This window comes from Eriocheir sinensis, chromosome 7 (genome assembly GCF_024679095.1).
Source record: "Eriocheir sinensis breed Jianghai 21 chromosome 7, ASM2467909v1, whole genome shotgun sequence".
NCBI lineage: Eukaryota > Metazoa > Arthropoda > Malacostraca > Decapoda > Varunidae > Eriocheir > Eriocheir sinensis.
Window position 1 is genome coordinate 22,245,572 of NC_066515.1, and position 19,203 is coordinate 22,264,774.

The 19,203-nt window shown below is 42.9% G+C and overlaps 2 protein-coding genes and 1 long non-coding RNA gene across 3 annotated transcripts in view; 1 reads left to right on the forward strand and 2 right to left on the reverse strand.

Moving 5' to 3' along the window:
• Positions 1–608: 608 nt before the first annotated feature.
• On the reverse strand, positions 609–7,589 carry LOC126994703 (60S ribosomal protein L13a-like). The gene is made up of 6 exons (XM_050853999.1): positions 7,521–7,589; positions 4,681–4,775; positions 1,809–1,954; positions 1,416–1,561; positions 1,018–1,140; positions 609–712 (listed from the first exon to the last, which is right to left on the reverse strand). The coding sequence occupies exons 1-6, from the start codon at positions 7,539–7,541 to the stop codon at positions 623–625; spliced, it is 621 nt and encodes a 206-aa protein (XP_050709956.1). The 5' UTR covers positions 7,542–7,589; the 3' UTR covers positions 609–622.
• Positions 7,590–7,918: 329 nt separating this feature from the next.
• Positions 7,919–19,203, forward strand: part of LOC126994712 (dynein axonemal heavy chain 7-like) — a 68,744-nt gene continuing 57,459 nt past the window's right edge. The window contains exon 1 of the mRNA XM_050854006.1: positions 7,919–7,986. The gene's annotated coding sequence lies outside the window, so the exon portion shown is untranslated. The remainder of the gene's footprint in view (positions 7,987–19,203) is intronic.
• Positions 10,046–18,889, reverse strand: LOC126994822 (uncharacterized). Its single transcript, XR_007749642.1, has 6 exons — positions 18,677–18,889; positions 15,737–15,837; positions 15,335–15,578; positions 11,159–15,072; positions 10,932–11,011; positions 10,046–10,720 (listed from the first exon to the last, which is right to left on the reverse strand). It is a non-coding gene; the product is annotated as an uncharacterized LOC126994822 (long non-coding RNA).

Below are 19,203 nucleotides of genomic sequence, written 5' to 3' on the forward strand. Positions count from 1 at the left end.
ACAAAAAGCTTCATAAAACTTTGCAAGAATTTATACTTTCCTCAGTTGGTAGTGCATGAGAAATATCATGGAACTCATTATTAGGTGTAAATACTCATCAGAAAAAATAAGGCAACGCAAAATGTTCTAAAGCATATGACAAATCTTAGTAAAAAATGAACCACATGATGGAAATATGACCAAAGACAAACTTGAGGCAAAACTCACTAATCAGACAAAACTTGATATAGTTCAGTTTGCATTAAAGAAAAATTACTCACCCTCACAAGCCAGAGTAGTCAAAAGCATCAACCTGGATATACCAACTGCTGTATCTTGTTTGTACTTCCTGAAATAAAACTCCCAAGAATCTTTGTTAAAATTGTCAACGTGGGTATGTACAAATATCAGTTAACATCACTATCATCTTGAAATATATACACAATGGTCTTAAAAAAGTCTCCCACTCACCTGTCAAATATGCTCTCTTCCTACAATATTAGTTTCTAAAAAAACAAAGGTGTACTGAAAAATTATGGTTATATGAAGTGCTACCACTGTACATTATTCCAATTTCACAGTATGACAACTTCTGTCTTAGCTATCAATAAGGAAGGGAAAACCACTACTCCATTGATGACATTTATTGACCATCTACACCATAGGAGACCATAACTTTGGTGTAGGGCTCAACCCTCTTGGACACCTTAACAAGAGCCTGTCTCCTCAGTTTCTGCAAGTAAAATTTACCCACATCAGTCACATTTACTCACTCACCTCACCTCACACTGATTAATTTACCCTGACTAAAGAGAAATAAGTGCATCAATATAGATTTAGTGGTATAATTCTGAAACAATACATAGCTAAAGCAAGAAATAATAAAATTAATAAAATGAAAATTGGGGAAAGGAATTATTAACACCCATTTGCCATACTAATTCATTAAGATTATGAAACTTAGAAAAAAGGAGTCATAGCAATCAAAATATATATAAAAAAAAAAAAAAGCTTATGAGGAAGAGCATTGCATCTCACCTTATCTGTTAGTCGTTTCTTGTAGAGGACAGCACCCTTCAGCTTCCTGCGAGTCTCCAGAGTGGACACCACGCTCTTGTACTTCCAGCCAACCTCGTGGGAAAGGCGGCCAAGGAAGCAGTACTGAAAACATGGGCTCAGAGTCAGGCTATGAAACGGGAATATGAAAAGGGAGGTAATGAGAGCCATTTTGAGAATATCTTGAAAATATGGAGGATAATTTTGTGTGTCAACTTGTGATTCTGCAAGTGAAAAGTTGATTGGATATGAAAGTAAATGTAGAACCACTAAAATAATAGAAACCCTGAAAACATTAACTTGAAAGGAAATGCAAAACTTCAGTAAGTGCACGAGCAGTAAAATTTCTCCTTATATGGGTTATATAGCACTCATCTCACCTTGCGTCCTGGCTTGAGGCGCATGATCCTCAGTGCATCAGGCACCACCTTCCTGGCAGACTTGTCATAAGGGGGAGGAACACCCTCGAAGCTCTTCAGGCGCTTCAGAGCTTCCTGACCCCGCTTGGTCTTGTAAGGCAGCATACCTTTTGAGAAGAGAAAACTTGGTATAATGGCTGGTCTAGCAATATACTCAGAGTCAAGTGGAAAGGTTAAGAACTTAGATCATTCTTTCATCAATAGTACCTTATTTCCAGTATATTATAAAAAAAATAAAAAAATAATAAAAAAATAAATAAATAAAAAAATTCCCACAATAAATTCTGAATGCATATTTCAGAAAAAATGAGGCTAAGATGGCTATTGCATTAAAGGGCTTAGTGTGTCACTCACCCCTGACAGTACGCTGGAAGATCTTGGCAGGAGCACGGTGGTGGAAGGGGCCACGCTTGGGGTTAACATTGCACCGCTTACGCAGGAAGGACAGGTACTTCAATTTGTTGCGGTAAAATGAGCCAGAGATGTTGATTTTTTCACATCTAATGAAAGGAACCATTAAAAAGAAATTAGTAAGAAATACAACCTGCATACAAAAAAATATTTAGTTAATAAATAAATATTCCCATATTAACCCTTAAGGGGGAATTTCGGCAATATTCTTGAAAATTGACGAAATTTCCAAACTTTGTGAACCTGTTGGGTGATGTGTCACAGTAGAGGTGATTGGATGCCAGACGCAAAATGTCAACGTAAAGGGGCTTTAAATGGCTGGATCTTTAAATGTATCCGCTACGGACACGCCCCCTTTACGCAAGGCTTTGTTTTCCTTGTATTTATTTCGAAATTTCGACTGTTTTCTGGAATTTTTCTGAGAAATATTACTGTACGACAGTGTGGGCTTCACTGCGGCAGGGGCTCGTGGCCAGCTGCTTGACCTCGCCGAAGTGTGCAGTTAGTACTGTTGAAAGTCACGAGGAGGAAGCTACACTCTGCGTATCTCGGACCTGTTGCTTCCATCAGCTGGTTTCTTACGTTTTTTGGACTGCTATAGTGACCATGGCACCTCCAAGTAAGAAAAAGAAAGCGCTCAGGGAAGCAAACATCAAGAAAGCACTGAAGAGATGGAGGAAAGACGGCCAACCTGAGTCCGCCACAATCACTACCCATCTCACCGCTGCGGGGCCCAGCTCATCCGCCCAGGCTTTGTTGAGCTCACCACATGGCTCCCACTTGTCTAGTGCAGAATACAGACACAGCCTATTGCCTCAGGAGGTGAGGGAGACACACGAAGTCAGTGACGACGGTGTAGTGATACTGATATCTGTGGCGAGGCTCAAAGCATTGACAAATCTAGTTAGGTGTGATTGAAGATGTTCACAAAGAAATGCCGTTTTCTCAAAACTTATTTTCGGAGCATAAAATGTGGCTTAACTTTGTCAATACTTGACCGATCTGAAAAATTCCAAAAGCAAAATGAATATCTCACTCATCTTGACAATCATGGGCAAGATCATGCATTAATTCCCTCAAATAAATTTATGGGAGACTTATATAACTCGGATTTCAGACGGAAAAAAAAATGTGACACTTTGAGGTTTACTGAAATTGTTGTAATTAAGCTCGATCACTGAAAATGCTGCAAAAGTTACTTTTCTATGTCTAGTATCTGTAATCAAGAGGAAATTGCCATCTTAGTTATAGTTTTGAAGTATAGTTGTGATTTTGAATGTCTTTTGTCATCGTCAAACATACTGTACTACAAAGAAACTATTGCAGATTTTTAAAAAACGTTTCAGGTGTAGATGTATTGCATATAAATACATAATGTGTAGAAATAATAATTACCTGAGTTAATAAATAAAGGTAGGAGGACCCAACAACCGATATCGGTGCCAAGCGGCCGAAATTTCCCCTTAAACACATCCGGGGGTCGGATCGGACCCCATTATATTTTCTCAATGGTAACACAGCCGCCTCATTGGCGCCAGACAGCTGTGATGCCTGATAGCTTTTGTGTTCTCTTTGATTGTTGTTGATGTTGTGTGCATGTCGCTCTCGCTCTTTCCATGTCCAGTGTAGAAGCGATTGGTGCCCGTTTCAACCCCACGTATGTGTATACGTAATACAACGTTGTATTACGTTAGTCCCCCCCCAAATATATATATATATATATATATATATATATATATATATATATATATATATATATATATATATATATGTATATATATTTACATATATAATGGGCGCTGACTGTTCAAGATGTACATTCCCAATAAGCCTGCCAAGTATGGACTGAAACTTGTCCTTATAACTGACAACACAAGGGAGAACCTATTGGGGCCAAAACTGTATTTGGGGAATGGAGATCCACCAGCTCAAGGAAACCTCGGCCTGGGACACTGCCTGACGAAGGAGCTGACTACGTAGACCATATCATAACACCAACAAGAACGTAACTGTGGACAACTGGTTCACCCCAGTTCCCCTTGCAATCCTACATATCCACCGTCTGCAACATCCCCATTGATGTTCAGCGTCCTAATGTAGCAGGCGGTGTTGTTCAATATCAGCTCTCGCATAGTACGGTGCAGGAAGTGTCCGCGGAAAGATGTTAGGAAAAGCCGCAATGTGCACTTTAGTTGTATCAGGAGGCTCTCTGCAGATGCAACATCCTCCTTCAATGCCTTAATTGCATTCCTCAAATGTAAGTAATAATTTTCTATGAATTGCAACTGTACTAATGTACATTTGTACAAAAATACTCCAGTTTTTCACTAATAAAATATGAACTTTTTCGACAGCTTGCCTCAGAACTAGCAGTGGTGCTAGAATGCTAGGGATACATCAGCTGCATCCCACACTCCCAGGCTGTACTTGGGACATGTTACATGGGAGTACTTGCATGGGAGGGCCTGATACAAAATGTATTGTGAACAGGTGTATTATTTTTCATGAGTTTTGGAGATTTTTTTGGGGGGTATCCAATCTATCTAACATATATTTGTTTCTCCAGAAACAGGATTAAGTTTGACACTGCCCATGGTGCTTTTAGTTTGAATAAAATACAATTAAAGTATTTTTATTTTTATTTTTCAAAAGTTGGGGTCTGCATGGACCCCTATATGTGTTAGTGTATAATTTAATAGGGTATGTGTTTAAGGGTTAAGGAATAAATTTGGTATAAACATGAAATGGGATTAACTTAATGAGCCTGCCTTCCACAAAGACCAAATACTTTGTGACTGACGTCTTTCCCACTCACCTTACCACCACCACGCGCTGGCCTGTCAACGTGGTCTTGGCAACAATGGCGGCCAGGCGACCCAACAGGTGCCCGGCGCCATCTATCAGTATTGGCTGTGGGGCAGAATTATGAGGCATTAACAAAGTAAACATGTGTATTTTTATGCAAGTTGAAATCCAAACAACTACAGTACAGTAAAAAGTGACTTGTCTACCACAGTAAAAAGACTGGCCTGAAAGGAGACCAGAGGTAAAAGTACAGAGGGATAAAATTTGTAGGAGGGTGGCTTAGAAAGGAAGGTTTCATACAAATCCTTTCAATAAGCCTAAGGCAACTGCAAGTTTCACAGAAATGCTTAAGGGTTACCATGAATCAGTTAGGAAGTAATATCACTCGTAGAGTGCTCCATGAGGAATCAATACTGAAGATCACAAAGAGCTGACTTATGCTTAAGTGGTGGTAAAATAAGTTATGGATGATTAGTGCTATTATAAATTCACACAAAACCCAGATCAAACATTTTACAGATAAGACCCACTAAATATTACTTTTATAAGAATTATAATACATTTTATGTGCGAGGCCAGTGTACCACTCCTAGTAAGCAGCGTAGGGATGGGTTGCAAACGGCCACATTTTCTCTGGGCACTATAATGTTTAACCAGATGACTGAATGTTGTCAGAAATCTGGCCGATAAGTGCCCACATTAACCATAGCTTGATGTCACTATAATCGAGGTGCTCCATACAAAAATTATTATAAGTGACAGCCCAGTCAATATGAAGTAAACATTTGGAACAATAGCAAGTCTGCTTAGTTCCTCTGTGTGAAGAATGAAGTTAGACAATCCAAAGCAGAGAAAGCTGAATTGCTATACATGAGGGGCTGAGCCTGTATCAGAGCGAGGTGCTCGTCAGTTTCTCCTTCCCAAAGCCCAACTGGATTTTCCCTCTTACCTTCTGCTCTTTCTTAGATAAGTTTCACTAACTTTATTTAGGGAATATTCACAAAAGAGTAGCCTACTAATTTTGAGATGCTGACTGCTTATTTCTGGACAAAATATGATGCTGTTTATTATGAAGATAGTATTTCTCTCTGGAAATCACTAAATGATTGACGGTTAAGATTCGTTTTTATCAACATGCCAGTATTTCATTACCTACCTTATGAAACATCACTAGTCCTTCATATATCTTTTCTACAAACGTTCAATAATCATGGAAACACTTTTTAAATCAAATTCAAGGACTATTTCTTTATTGTTAAAATAGGGGATAATATTCACGAAAGTGTAGCCTCCCCTGGTGGCGGTCCAGCCGGTGTTGGGAGAAATAAGTCACATACGTGTGGGGAGGGTCCAGGGGGGATGCAGTCCCCCTGGTTAGGAGGGGGTTTGCCCCCCTGTTAAAGGTTAGGTTATATAAAGTTCAGTTGGAGTAGTTTAAATATGCTCCCTCACCTAAAACCCAAGATTTCCCATGGGTCCCCCAAGCTGAACCTCTCTGCAAGCTATTTTGCAGCTGCAGGTCCACAAAAGGCATTGAAAAGTCGATCCTTTAGTGATTTCTGGAGAAAAATACTATCTCCATGATAAACAACATCATATTTTCTTCAGAAATAAGCAGTCATCTCAAAATTAGTAACATTGATAAAACGAATCATTACCCGATTGACCTTTCAATGCCTTTTGTGCACTCACCAGCGCAGCCGCAAAACAGCTCACAGAGGTTCAACTTGGGGAACCCATAGGAATTTTATTTTTTGGGTGGGGGAGCATATTTAAACTACTCCAACCGAATTTTACATAACCTAACCTCTAACAGGGGGCTTCGTCCCCCCATGGACCCCCCCATGTATGATGCACTGGTAAAACTAGAAAAGTACAACAGTATGTGAGACCTTGGTAAGGTTATTATTCTCGTGGGGCCAATATTGGAGGCGAGTAGTGAACATTTCTTGCAACACCGGATGGACCGCCGCCACAGCCGCCGCCAGAGGAGGCCACCATTTCGTGAATATTAGGCCTTTATTCTTACTCAGTGACTCCATAGGGTCTAACAATGGTGCAAAACCTATTTATTACTGGTAAGTTTTGATGTTTCTGGTAATCCGGTGACTACTGTCCGTGGAAAATACTAATTTCCAAAATCATCCTTAGCCTGACAAAAAGTAATGGTTTCTGGAAAATAATGCAAATTAATAGCCAGCACATCAAAACACACCAGGAATGTTTCATTACAGTGTGCAGAAATAAGGAAAAATCAGCACTCATATGACCATGAGGGAGGATATGGCACAGGAAAATGTTATAAAAAACGCCACACTATCATGGGTGCAGAACTATATAATTACCCTTACTTTAATCTAACCAGACCTAACAATCTAACATGAGGGGTAGGGACTCTTAAGCCACTCCATGTATGCAGAATATGGTAATGTCAAAGAGTGCACGTAATCAGAAAATGTGGCGTCCACCTCCACAATGCAGCGGGTGTAAAACTTGATAAACAGCGCCACCACCACAAAGCTGTTTCACCAATTACCGGCCGGCGGAGACACATTACGATCCCGACGACCCTTAAGACATAACTATAGAGCAGAGGATGGTGGTGTATATTTACCGCCACTATCAACACTCCCGTCCATGGTTTTTGTCTCCGCCCCGTCAACAACACGCGGCGGCCACAACACGCTGGCCACACCTTCACCTTTTCCCTCACAATTCTTCTATTTCGCCACCCACGCCACCATTACCCCGCTATACTATGAGAGGTGATGTTCATGCACACGTCTAGAGCCTCGGAACCCACGCCGAGGCCACGAGTATCAGGGAACAGGGGAAAGAGTCGCGCCTCACCTTTGCGCTGAAGCCAGGCATGGTGCGGAGAGGCCGAAGGGACGGGAATCGGGATGGCGGCCCTCCTCGACACGGCCCCCGACGCAGATTTCCGGGCCCAGAAAATATCTACCCACACCTAACACGAAAATATGTACCCACAACACCTACAACATCTGATTAGAGAGATAGGACAGGTAAGCCTTCATGCGAGATTTTTTTCTTTTCATTTTGTGCTAGGTAGTGTGGCATATAGAAGTAATTTTTTTTTTCTGAATTTTAAAAATGAAAATCTGCCAACTCTGGGATTCTCTATATTCTTTATATTCTAATAAAAATTGAATTGATTTTAAATATAGGAAGGTGAACTTTTACTATAAGTATATGTATTGGAGAAAACAGTCTATACTCATTCTAGAGTTGCATGCAGAGAGGTTTGAAGGCGGGACTGTCCTGTTCCTTTCATGTGTTGGACTTAGAGAAACAGGTGAGGAGTTCGCCGTTGTAAATAATGCTATGTTTCTCTACTTTCAGTCCCAGTACCTTTTCCACAGATGGCAACATTCGCACCAAATAATTATAAATATTTTTCATGTGCACAGCCTGGTAGTACAGGCCCATGAAGCTGTTTCTTCCCCGGATAATATTGATGAAAGCGTCTGCCACCTCTGGCAAAGTTAATACTAACAACATGGATTTCTTTTTGGTCCCTGAATGCAGTACAGTAACAAGTGAGATAGGTTATGTAAAGTCCGGTTGGAGTAGTTCAAATATATACTCTCCCACCCAAAAATCCCGATTTCCCACCCGCCCCCCTTGTTGAACCTCTCTGTGAGCTATTTTGCGGCCGCGGGTGCACAGAAGGCATTGAAAAGTCAATTATTTAGTGATTTCCGGAGAAAAATACTACTCCATGATAAACAACATCATATTTTGTCCATAAATAAGCAGTCAGCATCTCGAAATTAGTAGGCTACACTTTCATCAATATTCCCTCTTCCCAATACTAATTATTGTAATAGCCCTTGTTGAAGTCAGAGCAGACCAACAAAATAGGCAAAGACTGCTGAATATGGCCAGTTAAGAGTTATATTTGGAACCTGATATTTGCTTGGCTAATGTTTGGAAACTTAGCAACGCATAAGAGGAAAGTTATCGATTAGCACGCCTAGTGACTGATCAGCTGGTTCGCATCCCAGTTTAGGGAGTCGGGTCCCATGCAGCTCATTCAGTTGTTCATCCTTTCCCTTATGGGGAAGCCTGAGGAAGGTAAACTGTGGTAACCCGGGCGTCACACTTGCTCTGTGTCGGAGGTAAGGGGTTCTTACCCGCCACATGTTCGAGGGTCAGTGAAAAAGAGGTGAGCACCAAGGCCACGCGCATTCATAACCTGTCCAAAATTCATCTTTGCCCTACTTTGTTACAATATTCAAAATGCTATAGTTAGGCTTATATATACTGTATCAATTCTTTCTTATAGTGAACGTGTAGAAAACGAAACTTTTTAAGGTAAACTTGTAGCAGTGCACTAGTGACGACACCCAATCATTATACTGGGATATCAGTTACATAGAATTACATAGAAAATCAGACCACACAGACCCCATGGTCCAGACTAGGTGGTCTGTCCTTAAACCTAAGTGAATCTATACTAATCAGATGGCTCCAAAACGTTGCTTTTCTACTCTAGTTAATATTAAGTTCAAGGAAGTGACGGTCGAGCTTGTTTTTAAAGGAGTCAGTCTTGTTACATTGGACCACTGGCGGTGGGAGCTTATTCCATTCTCGCACTACAACGTTGGTGAAGAAAAATTTGGTGCAGTCTGAATTTACTTGTCTACATTTGAGTTTTATGCCATTGTTCCTCGTTCGCAAAGTGTCATCGATCATAAACAATTTTGTTCTGTCTACATTCGTGAAACCATTAAGTATTTTAAAACATTCGATCAGTTTTCCTCGGAGGCGACGTTTCTCAAGAGAGAACATGTTAAGGGTGGAAAGCCTTTCTTCGTAGGATTTGTTGCGCAAGGAAGGGATAATTTTTGTTGCCCGACTCTGAACACCTTCTAATTTAGCAATGTCCTTTGCATGGTGAGGAGACCAAAACTGTACCGCATATTCCAAGTGGGGTCCGACTAAACTATTGTAGAGCGGAAGTATTACATCTTCACGGATAGTAAGGTTAGGTGGGATTAGGTTTACAGGGACTTATGTAGCCTATAGTCCTGCCGGCCTCCTACAGACTCCTTATGTTCTTATGTTCACGCGCACCAGCACCGACGCATACATACATTTATACTTTCCACTCATCATACGTTACTAAACAGGCTTACTCACCATGTTACACTGGAGTGAAGTGGATTCACTTCCCTCCTTGCACAGCTCGACTTCCGCATCATTCATCAGCATCAAAATTCTTTGTTTTCATGCATTGATATCGATCTAAGACAACGTACAATCATAGTTCACAATATCAAAGTTACTTTATTGCTACATGTTCCCAATACTTTGAACAGTTGAATATGGATGTAATAAAATATCACGAGTCGTATTTTACCGTCACGATTATATCATAACATATTTATTATTCATGTTTAATAAGTAAAAAGTGCTCTGCTACATTCTAAATGTTCCTCGTATACGGGAACAAAACAGTTTATGTGGGTGGATAGCTGAGGGCAGTGCAGTGAGGTGCCAGCAGTGGCACTGTTGTGAGGGCCGTGCTTCTGTCACCACAAGGGGCGTGGCAGGATAGGGGGGATGGGGGGCAGAAAAGGACAGCAACACAGCATCTCTGCTCGGGTGGGTGGTGACACGCCTGTGACACGCCTTCTCGTCGACTGTCATCGACAAGGAGACTTGGTCATCACCAGACACAGCGTCTTCACCAGTGGTCCTCCTGGGCACACCCCCAGGCACAACCGATGTGTTGTTGTCCGTCTGGACGCCGCGGCGAGTCGTGCTCCACGGGGCGACGTGTGTGTGCCTCGCCTCTGAGCTTCAGCCGTCTGGCAGTTAACGAACTGGTCCCAAGTCCGGCCAGCGGCGGCGTGCCCTAGCAGATGTGCATGTCCACAAAGTTCTGCCTGTTGCGGTATATCGGCCCCCACACGTCGGGCTTGCCCTTGTTCTCGCCGCTGCGGCCGCTCGTGCTGGGTCGAGAGGTGGCGGCCTGCTGGGCGGTGGCACTCTTCACCGTGGCTTTGTACGAGCCATTGTTGCTGCAGAGGAGGAAGGAAAGGGGTGGTCACACACTTGTTTCGTACACACTTCTCCATGAAAAGTCTTATAATCTATTTAAACTCAATATAAGTATATGCTGACCAAAGTGAAAGATCACACATGAACATGCATTGAAATCTCCGACAAGGAGGGTTCTGGTGCACACTGCTTAGTGGTGCAGACACATGGCTTCAAGACAGTGCGACTCACCTTGCCTCGGGGTGGCCGTAGGCGGTAGAGGTGTACACCTTGTTCTGACCCATTGTTGACTCACGAGGGATGACTGATGCCTGTACAGGTGGAAAGGACACGAGTTAGTTTAGTCATAACAGGAAATCCAAGTTGTAATCATATGAGCATGAAGTTTGAGAAATGAGATTGTTTCAGTGTTAACTTATATGATGACACCATAAGCGTTTCAGTATCATCTATCTTACCTGAATAAAGTAAGAACGTTGATGGGAGACAGCAGACAACTGTCACTACAGATGAGAAATCAGTAGAGTTGGGAGTGACTGTTGCCTTCTTTGCTGTGTGTCTGGAGTAGACTGACTGCAGGTGGCGGCTGGCTCCCCTTAAATAGGAAGCGGACGCGCTTTGCCTACGTGCAACCCAACACGCCTTGGTGCCGGCGGGCCGTCGAGACTCGGCAACGTTCCCATCATCATCAGTATCACCTTGCATGACTGGTTCTGCTGACGTTTGTGCCGCGCTGCTTCCACACCGACGGGAGGAAGTGGATTTATTTTACCTCTTCTTAAATTACCAAGATGAATATGGATCAAATGAGTAAACTCTGAATCCACCATACATGTCCCAGAAACGATGAACTACCATCTCAGTCCTGGATCCGAGGAAAGGAAATTAATCACGCCACCACTCAAGACTGGGTTTCCTGACTTCCTCTTTTTTTTTCTTCTTCCTCTATTGACGTCATCAACTGGACGGTTTCTCGTCATCAGATTGGTCAGTCTCGCATTGACGTCATTGCCCGGGGTTTGCTTGCTATGCAATTGGTCTGCAGGTTTAAGTGTGGGACTTTTCCTTTACCTTTCCTTCCTTCCGAGTGACCTTAAAACGTTTGTCTGCTGCGCTTTAGGGTTCATTTATCCCTTTTCTTTTACCTTTTTTTTCTTCTTCTTCTTCTTCTTCTTCTTTTTTCTTCTTCTTCTTCTTCTTCTTCTTCTTCTTCTTCGTCGTCGTCGTCGTCGTCGTCGCCGTCATCATCTTTTCCTTTTCTTTTTCCATCATTTTTTATCATTGTTATGATAATGAAACTAGTTTGATTTTAATTCATCCATTTCCTTACATCGTACTTTTTGCTTTTGATCAGTTGACGTAACGCAGATATAGCTTTGCAATTTTCCATCTTCTTTTTCTTCCTCCTATTCTTTCTTTCCTTCTTTTTCTTCTTCATCCTTCTCACTTGCTTCCTCCTCCTCCATCTTCTGTATGAAAGATGACGAGGCTTGGCCATGAGTAACACACACACACACACACACACACACACACACACACACACACACACAGCCACGTAAGATCAGCTCATGCTTCCCTTGGGTGATACAAAGGAACTTCCAGACATGATGAAAAAAGATTTCTCACAACCCTCGTCTGACTCTCTTCTTACGCCACGGGGATTTCTGGAGGTCACTATCATCATCATCATCTCCATCATCACCATCATCATCATTATTGTTGTTATTATTGCTATTGCAGCCTATCTCGAACTGAAATAGACACACATGGAAAAAATGAAGTTATGTCTAGCTAGTCGAAATTGGTGTGTGTGTGTGTGTGTGTGTGTGTGTGTGTAAGTCTCCAACTGTCCCATTGTCTGTCTGTCTGTCTATCTGTATGTGTCTGTCTGTTTGTCTGTCTACCTGTCTGTCTGTGTGTATGTATGGCAGGGGTCACCTCTTTACACTGATCCCTAGTGTGCACGTGTCCAGGTTCAGGTAGAGGCAAGGTCTTCTTAAGGTGAAAGCAGGTGTACCGTTCTGGCGCGCACCCTACTTGAGCTCTGTCACGTAGGTCAGGTGAGCACAAATTAGGATATCCACGTATTTTCACGACTTTGGAAAAAAACACGACTGCATTCATACACAATAAGTGGAAGAGTATAGACATTCTTAAGTACTGCAGTCGGATACAATAACTATGAAGTAATTTTAAGCAGCATTTACCAGCATGAGCGTGTCACACCTGATGAAATATGTGCTGTATCTCTTCCGAGCAGTGTTGGTGTATGTTAGATGACAGGGATATTAGCCACCTGTCAGTGATAGACAATTTAACTATATGACTCACCGCCCCAAGTATGCAGTGTCGGCCCCGTAGACTTGAGAGAGAGAGAGAGAGAGAGAGAGAGAGAGAGAGAGAGAGAGAGAGAGAGAGAGAGAGAGAGAGAGAGAGAGAGAGAGAGAGAGAGAGAGAGAGAGAGAGAGAGAGAGAGAGAGAGAGAGAGAGAGAGAGAGAGAGAGAGAGAGAGAGAGAGAGAGAGAGAGAGAGAGAGAGCATTGCCCCCTTCCCCCATTCCCACGCACAGCCACCACGGATCAACCATATGTGCCCTTCCGGACGTATTCATGACCCTGGCCAGGCACAGATGCGTCTAGAGAGGCACTGGAAACATACGCCTGATATTTCAAGCGTCGTGTTAGTCTTTGATAACAATAATGTGTCTGATTCGTCTTTTTACCCGCGAGGTTGCTCCGTTTTATCGATTGTTTTTATTCCGCTTCTTAAGAATGAGTTTGTAATATGTCGGTCTACTTAACACTGTGACAATCCATGGAACTAAAAAGCCAAACTAGCCGAGTTAATGCTAATAAATATGCCAATACGACGTGTAAAAAATCCGGCGTTAGTGATGGATGAGGTGGGGAAGCCATTCACCCCCTCGTGTGTTCTGACGGCACAAGACGAGGGATGAGCAAGTGGTAGGGAATAGATCCTCCTACGACTTTGGCGCGAAAGAATATCATTGTAAAAAATAATAACTGCAAACGTTTCCTTTTACGTTTTAGTGCACAATAAAGCACCAAAAAAATCATGTATTTGAGAAGAATGTAAGATGCATTATCGTTAATTGATTTCTGTGGTTTGACATACTGAAATACTTCAAGGTCACACTTACGCTGTAGTGAATAACGAATTTATCTTTTTTGTGGTTGGAAAGCCGCTGCTGGACTTGTTTCAAAATACACAATATATCATTTTCCTCCTTAAAAGGTAATCGTTATCCTTATAAATCTAATCATTTGTTACACGCTGTCACGCACGCCACTATTTAATTATGTAGATGCCTTTTCGCTCATTATAATGTAAGAAACATGGATACCGAGAGAAAATACTTGACCTCTTATATGTTGTTGTAAATTAGGAGATGCGGTCTTATAGGACGGCCGGCACCTACTATTAATTAATTTCCTGACCTTCAATTCCTGACTTCATGGAAATACAGTTACCTGGAATAGTGTATGACGCATGTGTTTCCTTGGATGATAACTCCTCTGTTCGTAAGGCCAAGGCAAAGATGAGCAGCGTGACACGGCGCCTTCCGGCCTGAATCTTCCTCACCTTCACAGTTACCTTTAGATCCACTGGTCGGTCATTTTTGAAGGTAATTAGAATTCAGATCAAATGGACTTGTGCACACTCGGTCGAACGGAAAAGGTCAACAATAAAAATTTTGTATTCGAGTATAAGTGTTTATTCATCATGCTCATGTGGTATGAAGATATGAATCTAATTATGATGTTTTGTACTGCATTATGAGGGATACTCGATTATCAGCAAAAGGGGTAACCATTCCCGAGAAAATAAGATTATGGTGGTGATACTTGCAAGAGAACCATCATTTAGGAAAACCCAAATGAACTCACGAAATGATGATTTAATGAATAACTTCCATCGCCACAGTGAATTAAGTGAATGAGATTAGCAAAATGAAACCTGTACCTATTACACACACCAACCAATGGCACGAAGCTCTCAGTGACAAGACCGAGGCTGAGACTGTTAGTGGCGAACCTTTCTTCCCTCGGCGCGAATTGATTAATATGAGCAAAATACTAACAGATTCTACTTAGTGGCGGCGACCAGGCTGTCACGCGCCCATGGAGACGCTCGCCTTGCCGCCTCGAGGGCCAGCAAGGGAGGACTGGAGACCTAACAGATATGCATGTCGATGAAGTGCTGTCTGTTCTGATAGATGGGACCCCACACGTCAGTCTTGCTCTTCTTGTTCTTGTTGCCCCCCTGCTGGCCGTTCGAGCCGGGGCTGGAGGCGGCCTGCTGCTGGGAGCTGTTGTAGCCCCCCGTCACCATGGCCTTGTAGGTGGATTTGCTGCACGAGGATAGGAAGAAAAGAGTTAGTTTATGGTTGATATTATCTCTCACTCTCGCGTGCGGTGCCATTTATTATTCAGATCTACATTGATTTGATCTGACTGGGATTTAAGCACATGAATAACCGATCAATAAAGGGATAAAAGTATAGGTAATCGTTATTTTAAGGGTAGTTAATAAGTTATGCATGTAAAAATAAGGTATCGAGTTTTAATTTTCTACGGGTACAAAACACATCCATGCAAGGATTCTCTACTAACCTGTCCTGGGGATCCGGGACGTAGCTGTTGTAGGACTTGTAGCTGTGATCCTGAACCATCTTGCCGGCGTGTACGGTCAAGTGAAGCACAAAGGCGAAGCGGGAGCGCGGCGAGCTGGAAACTTTGCGAAGAGACGCGACTCTGTGTACTGTTGAACGGCTTTAAGGATTTCACTCCTTAATGAGGCTCAATGCGATGCAGAATAGTTAAGATGATCAGTCCAGGGTTTGTTCAGGGGTTTGGTCTGTCAGGGAGGAGGAGGGAAGAGTCTATTAGTCTCATTGCATATTTTTGGGATTTATCTTGTTTTGAAATGATTAAGCCTCGTATAATACACCAATTCATTACATGGATGGAAGTAAACTAGGAGCGATAATCAGGTGTAGCGACGGTCTGGCTCACCTCAAGGCACGTTGTGACGCTGCGCCAAAACACTCAACTCGAGTTTGTTCCCGCAGTTGGCAAGACGACTCCCCTTTGAACTGGCCAGGCTCGAGTCAGGTCTGGGGAAAGAAAACAAAAAACATTAAAAATTTGCACAGAGAACAGAAGTATTGAGCGGAAAACACAGGAGAAAAAAGAAAAAGGAAAATGCAAGAAAAAAGTCTTAGGAATGCACCAAAAGCGGGTACAGAGAATAAAAGGGAGATTAAAAGTCCATATCTGAAAACAAAGGAAATATAGAAAAAGGTAAAATCCTGTCCAGATGTACAGATGAATACGAGAGTTGAGGGGCGTTAATTGTCACTAAGAATGAAAGTGAAAAAAGAAAGGATTAGACAGGTAGGCAAACGGGGACACAGCAGTTATTAGTCTCCAGGTATATGTTGATTTTAGGAGCATTTTCATATGTATATAAATAGGAGCTAATAAGGTTAAGTATTAATGTGTGTGATCTCAAGAGCATTGAAAGTTTATTGATATCCATTTATTCACTTATTTTGAGAGAGAGAGAGAGAGAGAGAGAGAGAGAGAGAGAGAGAGAGAGAGAGAGAGAGAGAGAGAGAGAGAGAGAGAGAGAGAGAGAGAGAGAGAGAGAGAGAGAGAGAGAGAGAGAGAGAGAGAGAGAGAGAGAGAGAGAGAGAGAGAGAGAGAGAGAGAGAGAGAGAGAGAGAGAGAGAGAGAGAGAGAGAGAGAGAGAGAGAGAGAGAGAGAGAGAGAGAGAGAGAGAGAGAGAGAGAGAGAGAGAGAGAGAGAGAGAGAGAGAGAGAGAGAGAGAGAGAGAGAGAAGAGGTCAACATGGAGGAGAAAGGAAGGGAGGGGGGGGGAGGGGGGGGGGGGGGGGTGGGGGGAGGCATGAGGCAGGCGGGGAGAGAGGAGAGACTGGGAGGTTATGGAGATAGGAGGGAGTCAGGCAGGAGGAGGAGAGGGATTGGCTAGTAGGAGGCATGAAGGGGGGGGGGGATCAAAGGGGGGAGGGGAGGAACCATGGAGGAACTGTTCACGTGGGGGCCGCCTGATGGAAGGATTATGCGCGTGGTGGCCAAACCTGCCCCGCCCCAGGGAAGGTGGCGGGGCGAGGCAGGGGGTGGTGGGTGACGGAGCAGGGGAGGAGGAGGCATCCAGCGTGAGACCATGGAGACAAGGATGGAAGAACAGGCCAGGGAGAGGAAAAGGGTGACAAAAGGAATGAGGGATGAACACAGGGTGGGAGAAAGGGTTAGTGATGCATGAGTGAAGGGTTAAAAGGGGAGAAGAGGGCCAAGGTAGGGAAGAACAGGGATTGGACAGCATAGGGAAGAATATATTAAGAGGATAAGCTGAGAATGGGAAGGGATGGAGAGTGAATGGTATGTACGAGGCGTTAATAAAGAGGGAGATAAGGGAATAGAGATCAGTGATGACTTAGTATAGAGGAATAGAGAGATTACGATGAGTGTATATGTAGGAGAGGTGTAAAATGGCGTATATAAAAATTAATAGATGCGAAGAAGGGCACGGAAGGAGATAAAAGAGAGAATATGCCTTTCTTTGTTCTTTTTCTCTTACTTTTTCTTTTCCTTTATCTTTTTCCTTCCTTTCTTGCATGATTTCTTTTTCTTATTTATTTTCTTTTGGACGAACAGACGAGCATTAGTGTTATTAGGCTAAGAGAGAGAGAGAGAGAGAGAGAGAGAGAGAGAGAGAGAGAGAGAGAGAGAGAGAGAGAGAGAGAGAGAGAGAGAGAGAGAGAGAGAGAGAGAGAGAAGCCAGACAGAACAAATATAACCATCGGGGTCAGTGAGAGAGAGTTGGTAGCTTAGTATTTTGCCTTCACCCTCTGACACATCTAAATATGGTGGCACTACCCCTCCCCCCCGCCCCCCCTTCGTTGCGGCACCTGGCACTGTGATGGAGGGAAAGGGGGGAAGGGGAGGGGAAGGAGAGGGCGAGAGGTGGTGGTCATGTGACTCTGTGAAAGGGGGACTCTAGGGGCATTTAACGGGTCTTATTACATGCTAAATTAGATGATTGTTATCGTTTTTTTATTAATAATAGTTTTATTTTTTTCTTCTTTTTAGGTTAACTAGGAGTGATTATTCTTATTCTTTTTGTTTTTATCATGAATTTGTACTCTCTTCTGATTTCAATTAAGTATTTTTTATGAGACTACACATTGCATATTTGTACCTTGACCATATTTTAATTATGCTCTTTTTAATCCCACAAATGCAGATGGCAGGAAACTTTACTTTTAATCCATTTCCATTCTTTGCATTTCCTTTCTTCCCCTCTTACTCATTACCAACTCTTCACTCCTCATTGTTCCTCATGTCCCTCCTGAGTGTCGCCTCACTCCCTCAGTAAGTTCCCCCCACTCGCCCTTCACTTCTCTGCCCCCCTCGTGGCCTTGTGAGTCTAGACATTGTGATGCAAATGAAGAGGTGTGGAAGACATGCAAGCGGTATAGGAAGGAGGCTTCGTCTTCTTTGTGCTTTGTGTAGCTAATATCGATTTGAGAGTATTTTCAAGCTATTAAGTTGCTATCCCTAACTATACGTGCATGTGCGTATCTGTATTGGGTTATTCGGAGATGTGAAATACAAAATAAGCAAAGATTAGAAAATGGCAAATCTACCACTTGCTAGGAGGAGGGTATAAATGACAGGGTAATGAGGAATGAAGGAAGGAAAGTGCAAGCCTGTATTCTTTATCATACAGGCATTCGCACTTAAACAGAGGGGGGAACAGGTGAAGAGAAAGGCGTAAGAGACAAATCCATTAACATCTTGCAATAGAAGAAAAATGGTGGGCCGATCACTTAGATTTCAACAGGTGGGCAGAACAAAACAGGTGAAGGAGAAAGGTTGCGATAAATCCGTCAGAGTTGAAGATGAGCACAGGTGTTCACAGGTAACTCACCTCAAGTGCGATGGCCAGAGGGTTCTCTCTTTCCACATCTACACAGGTGCTGGGAACGGCGTTGAAGATATGCAAGATGGTCGGCGACGCGAGCAGTAGTGCCCGGCCGGCCTGCGTTGGGGCCTTTTATACCCGCCGCTCCACGAATGCCAACAGTTTTCTCTTCTTATTTTTCTTTTCTTCCACGTAGCATAGTCCATTCACTGTCTGTGGCGACTGGAGGTTACTTCACCCTTTATATGTTTGTTTGTCTTCTTTAGACGTGTCTCGAAAGCTGAATACGACATAGGAAGCTCATGCTAGATGTAAGAGTCATGGACGCTGCTGTCACACCCCACCTCTTGTTACTATGGGCCCAATGGATGGTGCAGCTCTGACGCCGCCGCAGCCGCAGGGTTGATACATCCCCTCTCAGGACTGTCAGAGCTCAAGTTGTAGTGTTAGAGCGATTTACTGAGTGTTAAAATGTATTGGGCAAACTTCATCTAAAACACAATTTACCTGAACAACACTTGTAATTATATGCA

Coding starts and splice junctions, on each gene's coding strand:
- LOC126994703 (XM_050853999.1), bottom strand. CDS start 7,541: ATGCCTGGCTTCAGCGCAAAG. Junction 4,776..7,520: donor TGCCTGGCTTCAGCGCAAAG/GTGAGGCGCGAC, acceptor TCTGCCCCACAG/CCAATACTGATAGATGGCGC. Junction 1,562..1,808: donor CTTCCAGCGTACTGTCAGGG/GTGAGTGACACA, acceptor TCTTCTCAAAAG/GTATGCTGCCTTACAAGACC.